The sequence below is a fragment of the Trachurus trachurus genome (genome assembly GCF_905171665.1).
Source record: "Trachurus trachurus genome assembly, chromosome: 4".
In the NCBI taxonomy this organism is placed as follows: Eukaryota; Metazoa; Chordata; class Actinopteri; order Carangiformes; family Carangidae; genus Trachurus; species Trachurus trachurus.
Window position 1 is genome coordinate 11,712,938 of NC_139898.1, and position 15,525 is coordinate 11,728,462.

A 15,525-nucleotide genomic window follows, 5' to 3' on the forward strand; every position below is an offset into this window, starting at 1 on the left:
GTAATTTAGAGTGGTCACTTTAAAGTGCATTTTTTAAAGGTTCCCACCACAAAAACCAACCAACCCCTAACTAGAGGACTATGTATGTAATGTATATAATAATATATTCCCTAAAGGTGATGTTAACTTCTCTCGTCGTTATAGGGGCATATACAGCCTGCCATACAGTATGTTACATGTCTATATGGGTAAAGGCCTTTTTTACTTAACCAGTGTGTACACATACTACATGGGTTTCACCTCAAAGTGAATATGAGGAGTCTCTCCACCATTGGTTGCTGTGTGTTCTGTGTGATTTATGATTGAGTGTGCGACAGTATAAGCTACACCACTCAAGTCATTCATCAACCTTGTCTTTTGGTGCACTGACCTGAGAAAATCTTGAACAATGGATCTCAGAGTTACAATAATTATTTAACACATATCATTACAGTCATACAACCTAATGACCCACTGGTAAAGTTACAATATTAATTACATTTCCCATGTAACACTTGTTCCGGCTGACCAGAGGGCTATGGGCGGTGCGGTGCGGGTCAAGAAATGTTTACTTTATTTGCAGTGCGGGGCAGGGTGGGTCATTAAAAAATATATAGAAATTTGACAGACTTAAAATAAATTATTAATGTGTATTAATGTCAGAATATTGGCTATGGCTACTCCTTACTGTTGATAGATTTTTATACTGGCTCAGGATTTAAGTTTGTTGGTGCCAGTTTCAAGTGTCACTCAGAGCAGTTTTTTTCATATTGAATAAAAGATTAACGTGTGGCTCATTTAAAAGCGGCGGGGCGGGGCGGATTGTGAAAATAGATGTGGTACGGGGTGGGCTGGGGCGGGTCAAATTACTTCATAGATGCGGGACCACGGGTTGGAAAAAAAAACACGCATCACTAGTTCCAGCAGAAAAAAAAAGCCAAAGTCAAAACAACTCACTTTTGATAGCCTAGTGCTAAACATGAGTATTTTGAATAAAACAGTGTGATAAAAAAAAAAAAAAAAAAAAACATAATGACAGTGGCTCATGTAGGACAGCCGAGCGTGTGATGATCCTGAAGTACTGGTGGGTTCCACTGATCTGGTGAGCACTAGAGGTTACATCATCACATCCTTCAGTGATTTACTCAAAAACAGCAGTCAAACAACAGGTCAAGTCAAGCATCATTTTTATTATTATGAAATACTTTTACACAGTATTGTGAGTGATCTATGATTCATTCTCAACTGGAAGGCTGTAAAGCATGGACTTATTCACACATTTTAGACACTCTGTACGTGTCATGTACACAGGGACCTTCTCACATTGTGTTTCCTTTAAGCAGGACTTTTCAAACAAAATGTAACAATCGGTCCAGTATGAACTGTGGGACATTTCATGAGGCGGGACCAGTGAGTGAGGATATGCTACATGGAAACAGAAGTTTTCATGACCTCTTAACATTTTAATGTTTGACTGAGAAAAACAACTAGAGTTAATCTGATCCAATCATACATCCCACGTCTTCAAACATCCCACTGTTCTCTGGAACATCATCGAGTGTTTAAATCCAACACAACACAAACTACTTCTCGATCAAACTGGTTGAAACCAAAAGGAAGACTGAACAAGGCAACAATTGTCTTAAGGATTGTCTTTTGATATTTTTTGAAATAGTACGCTGAAGACATGAGTTGTTCATACTCAAAATGTCAACAACAATAATTGTGCAACTTAATGGTCATTAAATTGTTCTGTTTTGGTTGTCTAATCGTTCCGTCAGGAATTTGGTTTTTCTAGGCTCGCTGAGCTTGTGCAGCTTGACATTTTCTCTCAAACCTGATTTGATAACAGTAACAAGTCAGATTTGGTTTTACATTATGTTGAAAAAAATATGGGAAGAAACATAATTCCTTTAGAATTCAAATGAAAAATACTTAAATATTCAGACCCAACAGACATTTAAATCTGCATTTAATGTTTTCATATTAACAGCAGATCAAATCACCTTATGTAACATGGAGGTGGTCATTCACAGTGACAAACCCATAAAGAATTATCACCCAACTCTGCAGTGCTTGTTTTTGTTGTCTGACCTGTATAAATGAATCCACTATGCAACTAAAGTTACAATAATGATTCATATGATATTACGGTTCTTTTGTACCACTAGGAACACCTTGTCATCTTTTTTTTATTATTAATTATTCACCTTTCATCAATGTATTTAATCAATAAGCATTCACTCTTGGTGAACTGAAGTTAAAGATTTGTTTACCACTGCACTTCAGCTTTTTATCTACTGTGCTGTTTCAAGATAAGCCCATGTGATGTGTGCTTGTCATTAGGAATGCATACTACACACACACACAGCATATCAATGTCTGACAATGACTTTTGCATATTAACTCCTCACTTTTACGCTGACTCTAACTCACACTGTTCTTCTGATTTTAATTTACTCCAGATTGCCTTTTGCAAGCAAACAGGCTTATGCCACTTCAGCTACAACACCACAAACACACACACAGAGGAAAAATAGTCCAGCACAGTGTTACACATCTGTCTCACACAGACATGCCATGCACTTAAGAAGACAGCTTTTGCAACTGATATAAGGCTGTCTCCAAAATACTACATTTCTCTACACGTGCACACACACACGCACACACCTTGTCCGAATTATCTAGACACACACAAACGCACAAATGTGCTGAGAGCTTATCAAAGTTAGGCCTAAAGGTCGGGTGCCATAAAATTAAAGCACAACCCTGAATCTGTCAGTGCACTATGGAACCACGCTGAGCAGCAAAAGACAAAAACAACAAGGAAGTAAAATGTCTAAGTTGACAGATAATGGAAGGTAATCTGACTTAAAGGTGCTCTTAAGATAACTTGCAGACCCAAACAGAAGTAAGAAGAAAAAAAGACATGAACATCCAGAAATCACGAAGTACACCTTTGCTGCATTTGAAAAAGACTGTTCGGATCATTTCCAGGGGGCAGACATGTCCCTTTGGTGTCCACACAAGTTAGATCTGGATTCAATAAGATAGATAAAAAAAAGAAAAGAAAACTTTTGACAGCCTGAGAAGTAAAGACTGGAGAGGCTCATTTTACTCAGAGCCATGAAGACATGAAAACACAGGGACGCAGGAGGATGGACGTAAGTATGCAGGCAAACTGAGAAACAAACTTCATGCATACACTTAATCCTTAGAGGACAGAGGACTCGACCAGTCCAGGTCAAGGCAGCTTCCACACATTCAACTCTATATGAAGACAACTGCTGTTGATTCATCAATCAGTGTCTGACAGAGCTCTTAAGGCGTGCTCTTCACCCTGCCTGCCTGCCTGCCTCCTCTCTCTCTCCCTGCTGACCAACACAGTGCGCTCATCATCAGCACTGCACTCCACCACATCACACACAAAATACCACAACACTGTTGGTGCTGCTTGGAGTGGACCTAATGCCAGTATGTACAAAAAGACAGAACACGTTGCCATCAGCTGGTTTGGAGCCAATAATCTCAGCTGTGTAGTGTTGGAATAAGCTACGTTGCACATGTCTGTATATAAATGGTAGAAGAGGGGGAGCTCGCAAACCTGACAACACTAGTTGTTTGCTAATGCAAAATCAATTTGTGAGCATTCATTTTCATTCATAAAGGCAGGACAATCACATTTTCTAGTGAGATATATATATGCTTAGCCCCTTTCTATGTAAACTAGAAACAGTACAAACCATAACTCCATACACAACCACTAACCTAATCAACAATAATACACACTCAAAACACTTGGTTTGGTTCTGGTTCAGAGTCAGTACCACCCTCCAGTCTCTGACACAAGATGACAAATGAACCAATGCATCAATCAATTATAAAGTGATCATATTGCAGTGCATTTAACAATGGCAGTGAGGCTTTAAACAGTGGATTCAGTGGATGGTCTTTCTTTTATAAGTCATTAGCAAAAACGCTATAGTCACATTTGGTTCCGTCCTTGGTCAGTCGTCTCCTAACTTGTGACACACCGGGGCTTTGCGTTGACGCTGCCAAATCAATCTATGACCAGTTTTTATCATGACGTAACAGGCAGCTTATGAAACAACAAGGCAGAAAACTGCACACACAGATGTTTGCCTGAGAGACCAGATGAAGTAAGGATGGAATATTTTCAGATTATTATTGATTCTTTTCTGTATCAGGTCCTAGACAAACTATGTAACAAGTGATGTAAAAAATTAAGGGAGGACATTTGTTGATTGGTTTGAAATTTGATGTTATTATTTAAAGGCCACTGGTTACAAGTGATAACACTGACCAGTTTGATTAGTAGGTACCACAGTTTGCTCATTTAAAAGTGCTTTATCGTCTGATTCAAGTTTCACACCAAATCTCTGGAATCTGGGTCCAAATATCAAAAACGTAACTGAAAACTGTTGTTGAACAACTGTAACCTTCTGACACTGTTGCGTTGTGTTTTCCTAAGTGTCGGCCGGCTTCAGCCCATTTATAATTTGCGTCTCTGTATAGGCCTACAGTATTGTAACAGAGCCAATTCCTAATAAAGTCGTTTTCACCTACATGCTTTTCTGTTTATGTCGTCACAGCCAATTAAGACTGAAAGTTCACTTCCAGGCCGTTTCCAAACTGCTGCTCTGCACTGACAAAATCACATTTATTTGTAAAATAATCACTCAGCGATAAAGTTTTTGTCTTTGTGATATTGTTTTTCACATCACACAGCCTGCGTCTAGGTGACAAACTGCTCGTGCAGAGTGGACACAAAGAGCATCTATGGAAAGTGGTTAAGATGGCCAATTCAACAGCCAATGGAGAAGCCTCCTAACGTGATGTAACTTGATCATTCAGCTCGATCAGTCAGTCAGTCAGTCAGTCAGTAATCTAGTCAGTCACTGATTTTCGCATTTATAGGGCTGGCCCCATTGTTGCTGTCCAGCCAAAAAAAAAAAAAAAAAGCCTAAGAAAGAAAAAGATTTAGGCGACAAAATGTTCTTACTATACATGAATATTTAGGTTTTCTCATATACTCTCGTCACATTACCCATTTAGATGGAGCAGGACTCTATGCTTGTGCTCTCCTACATTAGTGCAGTTCTTCACACACTAGACTTTAAAGCAAGACTATGTAACTACCACACACAAAATTCCTCTTACACATGAAACATCTAAATTCATAGCATTAAAACACACCCTTGCTCAATTCAAGACACTTAAGGTTTTGCTGCTAAAGCCTTACTTGGTTTTGTTTAACCAATAGCTTGTGATTGAGGGTTAGGGTTAGGGTTGTGTTTCGGATGATATTAGCAACACACTTTACTAAATGTTTTTTGACTTGATGAATCATCACAACTTCTGAGTATTACAATTATTCAGCATTAGCATCTAACTTAGCATTTTAGGTAAAGCGTAAGCTGTACTGCTAAATGCTAAACAGTACACAGATGTTTAGCATTTAGTGCAGCATTTACCTAATGCATCATTTTCACTTGTAGCTACTGGTCAGTTAAAGTTGTTTTGTCTGGCTTTAACAAGAATACAGTGAAATATAAGCGATCAACAGCTTTATGAAGAAAATGAAATAGATTTTTGCTCCATTGTTATCATCCATAACAATCTGGGTTTTGCTCGTGGGCAGCACACTACATCTGCTGGAAGAGTGTTTTATTGTTTTTTTTTAAGGCATCTACAATGGCTTCAGCTATGTAAGGGACTCACACATACAGGTGGTAGCACAACCAGTTGTTATAGTAGCATTTTGGTTCGTTAGCTAGCTAGCTTGCGAATATCATAGGGCACTTGTGTAGAAACCATCTGATGCTTCAGTGTGACGGAGCGGGCTCAGTGGGCATTGGGCAATACATGTTGTCACAGTGGAAACAAGAGAAGGAAAGGTTTAACAAAAACAAGTGCATTCCACTGTGACTGCTGTCCTGATCATGGACTCCATTAGTGCAGCTGTCTCACTGCCCTGATATAACCAATATAATGAAAACAACAAAAGGATTCAACTGTGTTGGCTCCAAAACTGCATATTTATGACATTTCTGTCACATTTGATTCAGAGGCATGGAACACTAGTTATATCCTGTATTTTTTGCGCTCAAACACCTTGTAGCGAGTCTACCTTTCAACTCAGTAGTTTAAGTACACAAGGCTAACTGAGAGCTGAACAATATCAGGTAAATCACTGGAAGATTGTATGGCATTATGCTGCCTCTGCACTCTACTTTCACAATCCTTAAAGACACTGTGTGCAGGGTTTGAATATTTTTTGCAACATAAAACATTGAGTGCCATTCGAGTGATTTAAAAGATGCTACAAAAAACTCAGCACACAGTGGCCTTGCATGACCGACTGTATATCTGGATTTTCTATTATCTTAGTGAGACTGAACAGTGATATACTACCTGACACTTTGGCTCTAGGCTGGAATTCGAATGACATTGCTCCATGAGGCAACATGAAAGCGTACTTGGCTTTAGTCAGAAGACACCACTTCTACCTCACTTGAACTGCTGCTCCTTTTGTTCACAGACTCATTTTTCAACAAGGAAAGAATTTGGATCAACATTAACAACATATTCAGATCTGTTGAACTTGTCACAAGCCAGACACATTCTCAAAAAACATGTTCATATGCCCTTTTCAGTGTTGCAGTCAAAACACAATACCTAGTGTAAGACGCCACCAGTAGCTAAAGTGATGCTAAAGAAAAATTCTCTGAGAAACTAAAAAGCTACACAGCATAAGGCTACAGGACAGGGCAGTGGAGCCCTAAACTTGCTCAGATAATGGCAGAGAATGAGTGAAATCTACCGGCTGGTGGAGGGGCCACTCAAAACTATTTCTACCTGAAAACTGCCAGAGGAGCCAGCAAAAACGACCTGCATATCCCCTTGTACCACACTGTTTTCTCTTGTTAATGTTAAACGTAACAAATATAAATAAGCAAAAATAAAATAGTCTTATCATCATTAATTTAAGAAACAGGATTTTCACCACAGGACGTCTTCAGCTGACGGGGATTTGAGACATAGGACTCATCACATCCTTGACTCAACTGATGAGATAAAGTGTTTGAATAAAGTTTATCTAGTGAGTTGCACCTATTCAGATTCTCAAACCTCACAAAGGCTTTTGCTCTAACATCCCACACCACCGATTTTTCTCGTCGTAATTTCACATTCTCTCAGCATGGTTATTTCTATGAATGAAGTGTGGATGAATGAAAAGTAAAACGGAAGCTAAAGCAGGAAGTGCTTTTCCCCAGACCACAGATCTCTGACCTCTGGTCAGGTATTGAAAGAGACACACTTCTTCACATCTTGAAGCACTAGATGGATGTGTTCTGATAAGAGCAGTGCAAAGACTGGAGCCGCAGAAATAAAGTGCTGCGCTACACTCCTCACGACTGAGTTCAGTTTACACTCTGCATGAAACATAGATTTATAGTAGAAAACCACATGGCTAACATGCAGAACTTTATACTACTTTATGCTAATGGTGTCTCCCTCGTGGTGCCCTTTGCAGTTGTGTTATTTTCATGCAAACGAAGGAGTGTTGAGGGTGAAACCAAACTTTAGGACTTCACTGCACAGTTTGATAGAGGTAACCTCTTTTATAAGCACTGAGAGGGTAGAAGGTGGCCACCACAAACTTCCCATCGAAGGTGCGGCCAGTCAGCAGCCTCTGAGCCTCTTTGGAGTCACTGGAGTTGACGTACTCGACAAACACCTGGTGGACACACAAAGGACATGGGTGATTTAGTGGGTCTGAGTGGGTGAGTTTTCTGCTGACAATTCTATATCCTACAAGCATAGTAAGACTGTGTGAAATAAGTTATGTGTAAATCATTATTCCTGAGTGTGCTATTAGATTAATGACTATTGTAACACATTTGCTAAAACATTTATCTCTGTGTTGAATTGTGTGTATTACAGTTGCAGCAGAAAAGCTCATCCCTTTTAATCTTCTCTTCCCTTTGCTCTCTTTGCAAACAATAATGTTGGTAACAAATTAAATGCATCATTATGCATCATTATTACAAATCATCTCATCGTTTATTTACATTCACTAGCGAACAGCAGGGAATCGTCTCAAGAAGCACAGACAGAACTGGAGGACAAGGCAGCTGTGCTCAGTGTAGGTGGGGAGTGAGTACAGGAGAGGATAGTGTACCAGTGAGTTTAAGTACTTCAACAGAATGAATGTCAACTGCGTTCAGACAGATCCCACTTCAACACAGAAACAAGAGTACTCTTGCCCTCTTTCCCTAATATGTTACACAATATTTTCGACTTAAAGGGATAGTTCACCCAAAATTCAAATTTCACTCATTATCTACTCACCCTCATGTCAACTAAGGGCTGGGAGAAGTTTCAGAGTCCTCCGTGCCTTCTCTGACAGCGGGGCTCCGTGCAGCACTGCATGTCCATATGAAGGTAGCGAACGGGGCTCACTTTTCTTCATCCAAAAAGACACACCAAAAAACATCCAAATACCTCCATAGTGCTCGTCTGTAATGTCCCTCTTGTATTGAAGCCCCAACATGAGAAATTGTTCCCGAAAAAAATTAAATAAGCCTATATTTTAAGCTTGTTTGTAGCGGAAGCTCCCAGCACTGCTCTTCCTGGTCCGTCCAAATCTCGCGCGATTTGCATTGACACCCAGTTCACGGCTCCGCAAATCGCACAAGATTCCGGCAGAGCAACACTGGGAGCTTCCACTACAGACAAGCTTAAAACATGTACTTATTTAATTTTTTTCTGAACAATTTCTCATGTCGGGGCTTCAATACAAGAGGGACATTACAGACGAGCACTATGGAGGTATTTGGATGTTTTTTGGTGTGTCATTTTTGGACTAAGAAAAGTGAGCTCCGTTCGCAACCGTCATATGGACATGCAGTGCTGCACGGAGCCCCGCTGTAACTCAGAGAAGGCACGGAGGACTCTGAAACTTCTCCCAGCCCTTAGTCGACATGAGGGTGAAATTTGAATTTTGGGTGAACTATCCCTTTAACATCTTTGCACAGTTATGTGCACGGTTATGTGCATTAAGTCTGGTGTGACACTATTGAAGTCTGCATGTCTGAAACATAGTAGAGGCTTTTTTTTATGATAACATCCTTGCAAAATAAATATGGTTAAACAGGGTTAGTTCATGTAGTTCCTTTTAGCTTCAGTCTCACCTGTCCTTTCCCGGGATTTTCCTTGGGGATGAGCAGAGAAACCACTGAGCCATACTTCTGACACTCTTCTTTCATGTCCTCCAGGATGTCTGAGAAACACAAAGAGACAATTTACCTAGATTAGAAAAAAAGGGTGAAGAGCAAAAAACTTTCCAACAAAAACTCTCCACAGCTACTGGATCAGAAATCAAACTAAGGCAAGAATCAGATGACAGATCTGCTCTGTGCCAGAAGCTTCTATTTTGATCTCCATCAACCACCGTCAAATCACTGTTACTTACTTAAACTTAAGAGACCATGTCTCTGCCTACAAATACCTCGGCATCTGGTTAGACTCTACGCTATGCTTCTCACACCACATTTCTCAACTACAGGCTAAGGTCCGGGCCAAACTCGGTTTCCTTTATAGACATCGTCTCGCCTTCACTTCCTCTGCTAAACAGACTCTCATTAAATTGACAATTCTCCCTACACTCGATTTCGGTGACACCATCTATCGCACTGCTTGTAAAGGCACTCTTGCTAAACTGGACACACTCTATCATTCTGCTACCCGTTTTGCCACTAACGCCCCTTACAATACCCACCACTGTAGTCTTTACTCCCTGGTAAACTGGCCATCACTTCACACCCGCCGTCAGATCCACTGGCTCACTCTCATTTACAAGACCCTTCTTCAACGTACACCCCCCTACCTGTCTTGCTTGCTGCACCGACTTCCTGTCACATACAACACTCGGTCCTCCCATCTCATTCTGTTAACAACTCCTAAAACCAGATCTACATCTGGCCTTGCATCTTTCCAGTCAGCTGCTGTCTCTGACTGGAATGCTTTACAAAAACACCTTCAACTGGATAACTTCATCTCCATCCCGGCCTTCAAAGACGCCATCTCACACCTTTTTACAGATTCTTGCAGCTGCTTCCCTACTATTTAACTACCCAACTATCTAACCCTTTTCAGTTTCTGCTTGTTGAACGCCCATACCTACCGCCGTTGGCCTAGGCCACTTTCTGTGACACACTGCTCTCAAATGAATCCTGTATTATCTGTAACAGACTTTTACTCTCTTTTATGCTTGTAATAATCTTGTCTTCTATGCTTGAATATCCTTCTTATTAACTTTTATGCCCTGTTTCTGCTGAATGTTTGTATTGTTGTGTATATTTGCTATTGTCTTTTAACCTATCTTTTCTCCCTCACAGCCCCCTCTCCCCCCCCCCCCCCCATCAAGAAGCTTATGCCTCTTGTCAGGCCATCATTGTAAATAAGAACATGTTCTTAATTGATTTCGCCTGGTTAAATAAAGGTTAAATAAAATATACATTTATAAAAAAAAAACCCAACAACAAAAAACAAACAATCAATTCAGGAATTAAAAAATGCACCCATAATTTAAAGAAATAAAAAACAATGTTGTACCTTCATACTCTTCTTCATTGTGCAGGTGGCTGTCGTCAATCAGGTTGAGCAGACGCAGAACGGGAGAGGGCAGCAGAACAAGGTCCTCAATGTGAGGAGCTGACACACACACACAAAATACAGTGATGAATATTATCTATATAAAAAATGTCATTTAGCATATAGGGAGTTATATTTATGAGATGTTGACATTTACCAAAGGGAATACTGAAGAACGGGCTCAGCAGGGCAGTTTCAGCTGTGCATCTTTGTTTTGGTTCATTGAGAAGCATGCTGCAAGGAAACAGTCAGCAACTGAACTATAGTCCTTTGTGTGGCAAGATTGTGTTATTATACAATACAGCTCATAGTCTACTAGATTAAATTTACCTTTTGATAAGGTCTCGGAGGTGATAGACAGGGATTGCAGGGCACACCAGACTGTTGCTGGCAAAGATATGGTCAACAATGGCAGCACTGTTATCCTACAGGAGAGGAACACAGATTACACAACACTGTTTCAGTTTTGCAACAAGGTGTCTGCATTATTGAACTTCTCCTAGCTGTAAACTTTTAAAACTTGACAGTTTTTTTCCTTTTGCTCCCAGACTTTATGTTTCATTACTTCAAAAACATTTTAAAGAGACCCCGAGGTTTGCTTTTGGTTATAAAAGAGTCTCATATTAATGTGGATGAATCTACGTTACCCACACTTGTTAAAGGGATAGTAGCATTTTTTTTAAAGTGGGGTTGTATGATCTACAAATAGCCCCTAAGTACTTTAATTGCAGTAGAAGTCTCTCTGCACTCCTCCCGTTAGCAACGCCAGCCCATAGCCCTGCCCAGAGATTTACAACATACAGTGTTGTGAACAGACCCAAAGAAACGGCCTATTTTCGCGGCCTAAAAGAGGTTTTACCTGAAAAAAAATACACAGTTCCATTGTTCGCTATAATATAATTTTTTCCAGCCCTTCAAAGTGCAGGAAAAATGCAGTTTTTATTTGGAGCTAACCAACTCGCGTATCCCTCCGCCCAGGGTTAGCGCCCGCCGATCAGCAGTTGGCTCCATTTTCGATAAATATATATCGTTTTGTCTTTATAGTTATTTTTGATATTATTATTATTATTATTATTATTAAGTGGTCAACTCTCCCCGCATTTCCTAGTTTCAGTTTCCCGGACGCTGCCCAGCGGGTCATGGGAATAACGCAAAACTCCTTGTTGTCCCTTTAACCAGGTCCTTTTACTATCTAATCTGAATCTTACTCGGGTAACTTTGCATGTTTGAGCAAAGCTTTTCCTGCATGTTTATATAGCTTTCTGATTCCCTTAAATATAATCGCATCAACTATCTAATCAACTTTGTCCCACCTTCCATTCCTGCGAGCGGACGGTGTCTTTGAGTTTGATTCCTGAGAACATCTCCAACAGGATGATGCCCAGGCTCCACAGGTCCACAGCAGCTGTGCAGCCCGAGTCTCCCTCCACCTCCACCCCGGCCTGAGCGAGGCTGTTCTGAAGCTCGGCCTCTGGAGCGCGATACCCGTCAGTCTGGATGTACTTGACGTCCTGGCGAAGGTGAGGAACAGCAGGAGTTAGAAGGACGTACCTCAAATGATCTCAGCTTCTTTTGTCACGGTCCTTTGCGTTCTCAGACACACACATACCTGGTTACCCTCTTTGAAGCTGAGGCCGAAGTCGATGAGCTTGAAGCACTCGTCGTCAGCGCTCCAGAGGATGTTGCGTGGTTTGAGGTCGGCGTGGACATAACCTTCCTTGTGAAGGAAGGCGAGAGCTTCCAGGATGTCTCTGGCACAGTGCTGAACAAGCCACATGGAGTGGCCCTGCTGGGGTCTGACAGAGACACGAAAAAGTGAAAGCTTTCCTAAAGATGTAACGGCTTCACAGTGACTGCAATCACTGTTATTAAAACTACTGGCACAATGGTTTTGGTACTTTGGTACTTCTTTTTCCACACAACATGTCAATATTAGAGTGAATGCCTCTAACACTGCGACATTCTGGGCCCGATTCCCAACAATCTTGTCAAATTTAAAGGGTACATTTTCTATCACTTGTTATTAAGCATCATTACTGACGCAAGACTTTCTGTGTGATGCTTTGTTAGCAAAAGGTATGGCATCATATGAAATGTGGGATGTAATCATGCAGGTTATTTCCAGTACAAATATTTCACCAGTAGATGGCAATGTGTACTTCTTTGAATTGAGCTTTGAGTAATTTATTACTTACTCCAAGCCCAGCGTTACCAGTGCTTCATTTTATTTCATTCATCTCCATTGTGTTGGGGAGGTAGTAGATGGTTTAGTGGAGGAAAAAAGGATGACACAAAGATAGGTGAGTAAGAACTGGACTCGAGAAACCTATATCATGTGAGTAGTTGTGTTTTTCCAGATGTATTTATGGACACATAGACTCCAGGAATATTCCCCTCTTGCTCTTTTGCCTGAACTGCAATTCAAAACTGAAAGATCGCAGAGACCCAAATTTAGGCCATGAGTTAAACATGTGCTTCTGCTTCACCTTTAGGCAGTGAATGCTGATTTACACAGCACAAACAACTGTGCAAATGAAAACACAGTCAGCAATGTGTGTACGGTATGTAATACTATTTGTAGAATCTGTATATGGTGGTGCTAGTCTGATAAACTGGCAAATTGCCACAGTCGGGGGTCATGTATCAGAGGAAATCACATTACTCACCTACCACCCTGGGTACCACCGCTGCCTCTCACCAGCAGCTCGGACACGCTGACATCCAGGAGCTCCAGCAGCAGACAGCGGGTGGAAACTCCCATACAGCTGTGGTTAGTGAACACCCCGTACAGCGTCACTGAAAGGAGAGTAAATCTGTCGTTACGTTCAGCAAGGCCTGTACTGCGAATTATGACAGTGAATTATGGTTTGTTCGTCAATGGAGTCATCTGATGAACTGTCTCTACTCAAATATAACTCTCTCCATTGTAATTTAAATTGTGGGGCAGGATTTCAATGCAAACTGTTGTCAACCACCCTGTCAGTTTTCTCATATTCTTCTCTTCACTGCAACATAAAAAGACGGACAGGTGAAATTTGCGTTTGATTCATGGATTATACTGTGCAGAATTAACAAGCTCATCGTATCTAGTTGTAGTTGGTCTTATAGCCTCACACACCACTGCTGACAAAGCAAGTGCAAGTTAAATTGATGGGTTTTCCATAGGAATTTATCATTTGCTTGTTGTTTAGACAAGATAACACATAAAGTGCCAGACTCCACCATTAAATCTTTAAGGTGACAAAAAGGTTCAGAGTGACAAACATTTCATTTCCATCATGTCGGTGTGTTCATTAGTTAAGCTGTCTGTAGTGGAAGTGGTATGAATAATGTTGTACCGATGTTCTTGTGTCCCTGGATGTCCTCCAGCACGGACCTCTCCTTGTGAAAGCCGTAGTCGCCTCCCTGAGTGTCGGCCTGGAACTCCTTGACTGCGGCGGTGGTGGCTCTGCCGGAGCTGACCCGGTACACCGAGGCCGAGACTCCCTGGCCGAGACGGGACTGGACGGTCCATATCTCGCCGAAGATTTCGAACAGCACCGGTTTCATACTCTGGTCCACGGCACCGGCGGCACCGGCGGCGGACGACGGCATGATGCTGTCCGGACGCGGCGCCTGTGCCTTCGCGCTGGGCTCGAAGGAGCCGCAGTGAGCCATCCGGACGAGGAGACGAGGAGACGGGAGGAGAGGAGAGGAAGCAGCTAGATGACAGGTGGGAGCAGCTGCAGGAGCATTGCGGGCGGACCGGGCTCTATCAGCGCCTCATAAAAACTACCAGGTCGGGTCAACAGCAGCGAGCTGGCGCTGCGGCGACACCCGCGGCCGTCTTGAAACCGATCACGGAGCAATATCCGAGCATATTAGACAGACTGTTTGCTCACTGTCCAAACACCGAGTCCCCCGCCAGCCGACTGACTGTCTGACACACAAAGTTAGCAGACTTAACGTTAGCTCCTGCACACGGACAAACTAGCCACCGAGTTGGAGCACTAAAAACAAACCACTTCCACGACGCGCGATAACGAGCTTCCCCATAATGAACCGGCCACTGCTACGACATTTCAACCGAGGATAACTAACTACATATCAGGGTTTATCGGCTTCGGGTGCAGTCAACTTAAACTTGAGTAGTAAACTCAGGTTGTTGATATTAATCTCACTTCTGTTTCTGCTCTCCTCCCCGCTCGTCTGCGGCCCATCTGCTCCTACACCCTGCCCCCTGTCGGTACGGAGTGGAACTGCACCGCCTTCATTCATGGGCGTTTCCATCAAAACGTGTTTTTTTTGTTCTGTTTTTTTTTTTTTTTTTTTTTTTTTTACCAGTGTAGGCCTACTTAAAAATGTCTAAAGTAATTAAGATATTAAAGGGTCATTTTGAGTGTCATACAAATTAATTCTGCCTTTCTCCACAGACGTTTCCTGCCTCCTTCTCATTCTTTGTGTGCCTTTTGACACTGTGGCATCAGAAGAAAGGCTCTGAACATTCATCCACCCTGAAATGCTAGCCTATATTGTGTATTCTGCATCAAATGAAAAATGTCTGTTTCTTTCCCATCATTCCTGTGATCTGTTTATTACTTTCCTGGTGTACATTTCTCGGTCTTTTGTTTGCACTAGATTATACGATTTAGACATAAAACACTAGGCTATGTCAAAATGAAAATGTTTTCAGCATAAAATAATCATGTAATAGCCCTACCTGGAGCTTTGAGGTGACATCTCAACATGCACTGATGCTTTCATGAGGACACAGAGCAAAGAGCATGGGGCCAGTGAGACTTGGATGAATTCCCTGTAAAATGTCTTCATGCTCACATCTAAAATAATTAGGTCACTTTGTGTTGATAAAAGGCATGCACAAACAAT

At 41.6% G+C, this 15,525-nt stretch overlaps 1 protein-coding gene across 2 annotated transcripts; it reads right to left on the reverse strand.

Moving 5' to 3' along the window:
- Positions 1-1,197: 1,197 nt before the first annotated feature.
- uhmk1 (U2AF homology motif (UHM) kinase 1) lies at positions 1,198-14,838 on the reverse strand. 2 transcript variants are annotated; one of them, XM_083970486.1, is made up of 9 exons: positions 13,998-14,838; positions 13,326-13,455; positions 12,269-12,455; positions 11,973-12,170; positions 10,990-11,084; positions 10,817-10,893; positions 10,621-10,719; positions 9,198-9,286; positions 1,198-7,741 (listed from the first exon to the last, which is right to left on the reverse strand). In XM_083970486.1, exons 1-9 carry the CDS (start codon positions 14,314-14,316, stop codon positions 7,595-7,597), a joined length of 1,341 nt encoding a protein of 446 aa, XP_083826612.1. In that variant the 5' UTR covers positions 14,317-14,838; the 3' UTR covers positions 1,198-7,594. The 2 variants fall into 2 exon arrangements, with proteins under 2 accessions (XP_083826612.1, XP_083826613.1); XM_083970487.1 differs by having other exon boundaries at positions 13,326-13,472; positions 13,998-14,308.
- Between the last annotated feature and the right edge of the window lie 687 nt (positions 14,839-15,525).

Bases quoted from the DNA above. Each gene is read 5' to 3' on its own strand.
- uhmk1 (XM_083970486.1), bottom strand. From the start codon at position 14,316: ATGGCTCACTGCGGCTCCTTCGAGCCCAGCGCGAAGGCACAGGCGCCG. The intron at 11,085-11,972 runs GTGGGACAAAGT...CCTCTCCTGTAG, and splicing joins TCCGCTCGCAGGAATGGAAG to GATAACAGTGCTGCCATTGT. The intron at 10,720-10,816 runs GTAAATGTCAAC...TGTGTGTGTCAG, and splicing joins GTTCTTCAGTATTCCCTTTG to CTCCTCACATTGAGGACCTT.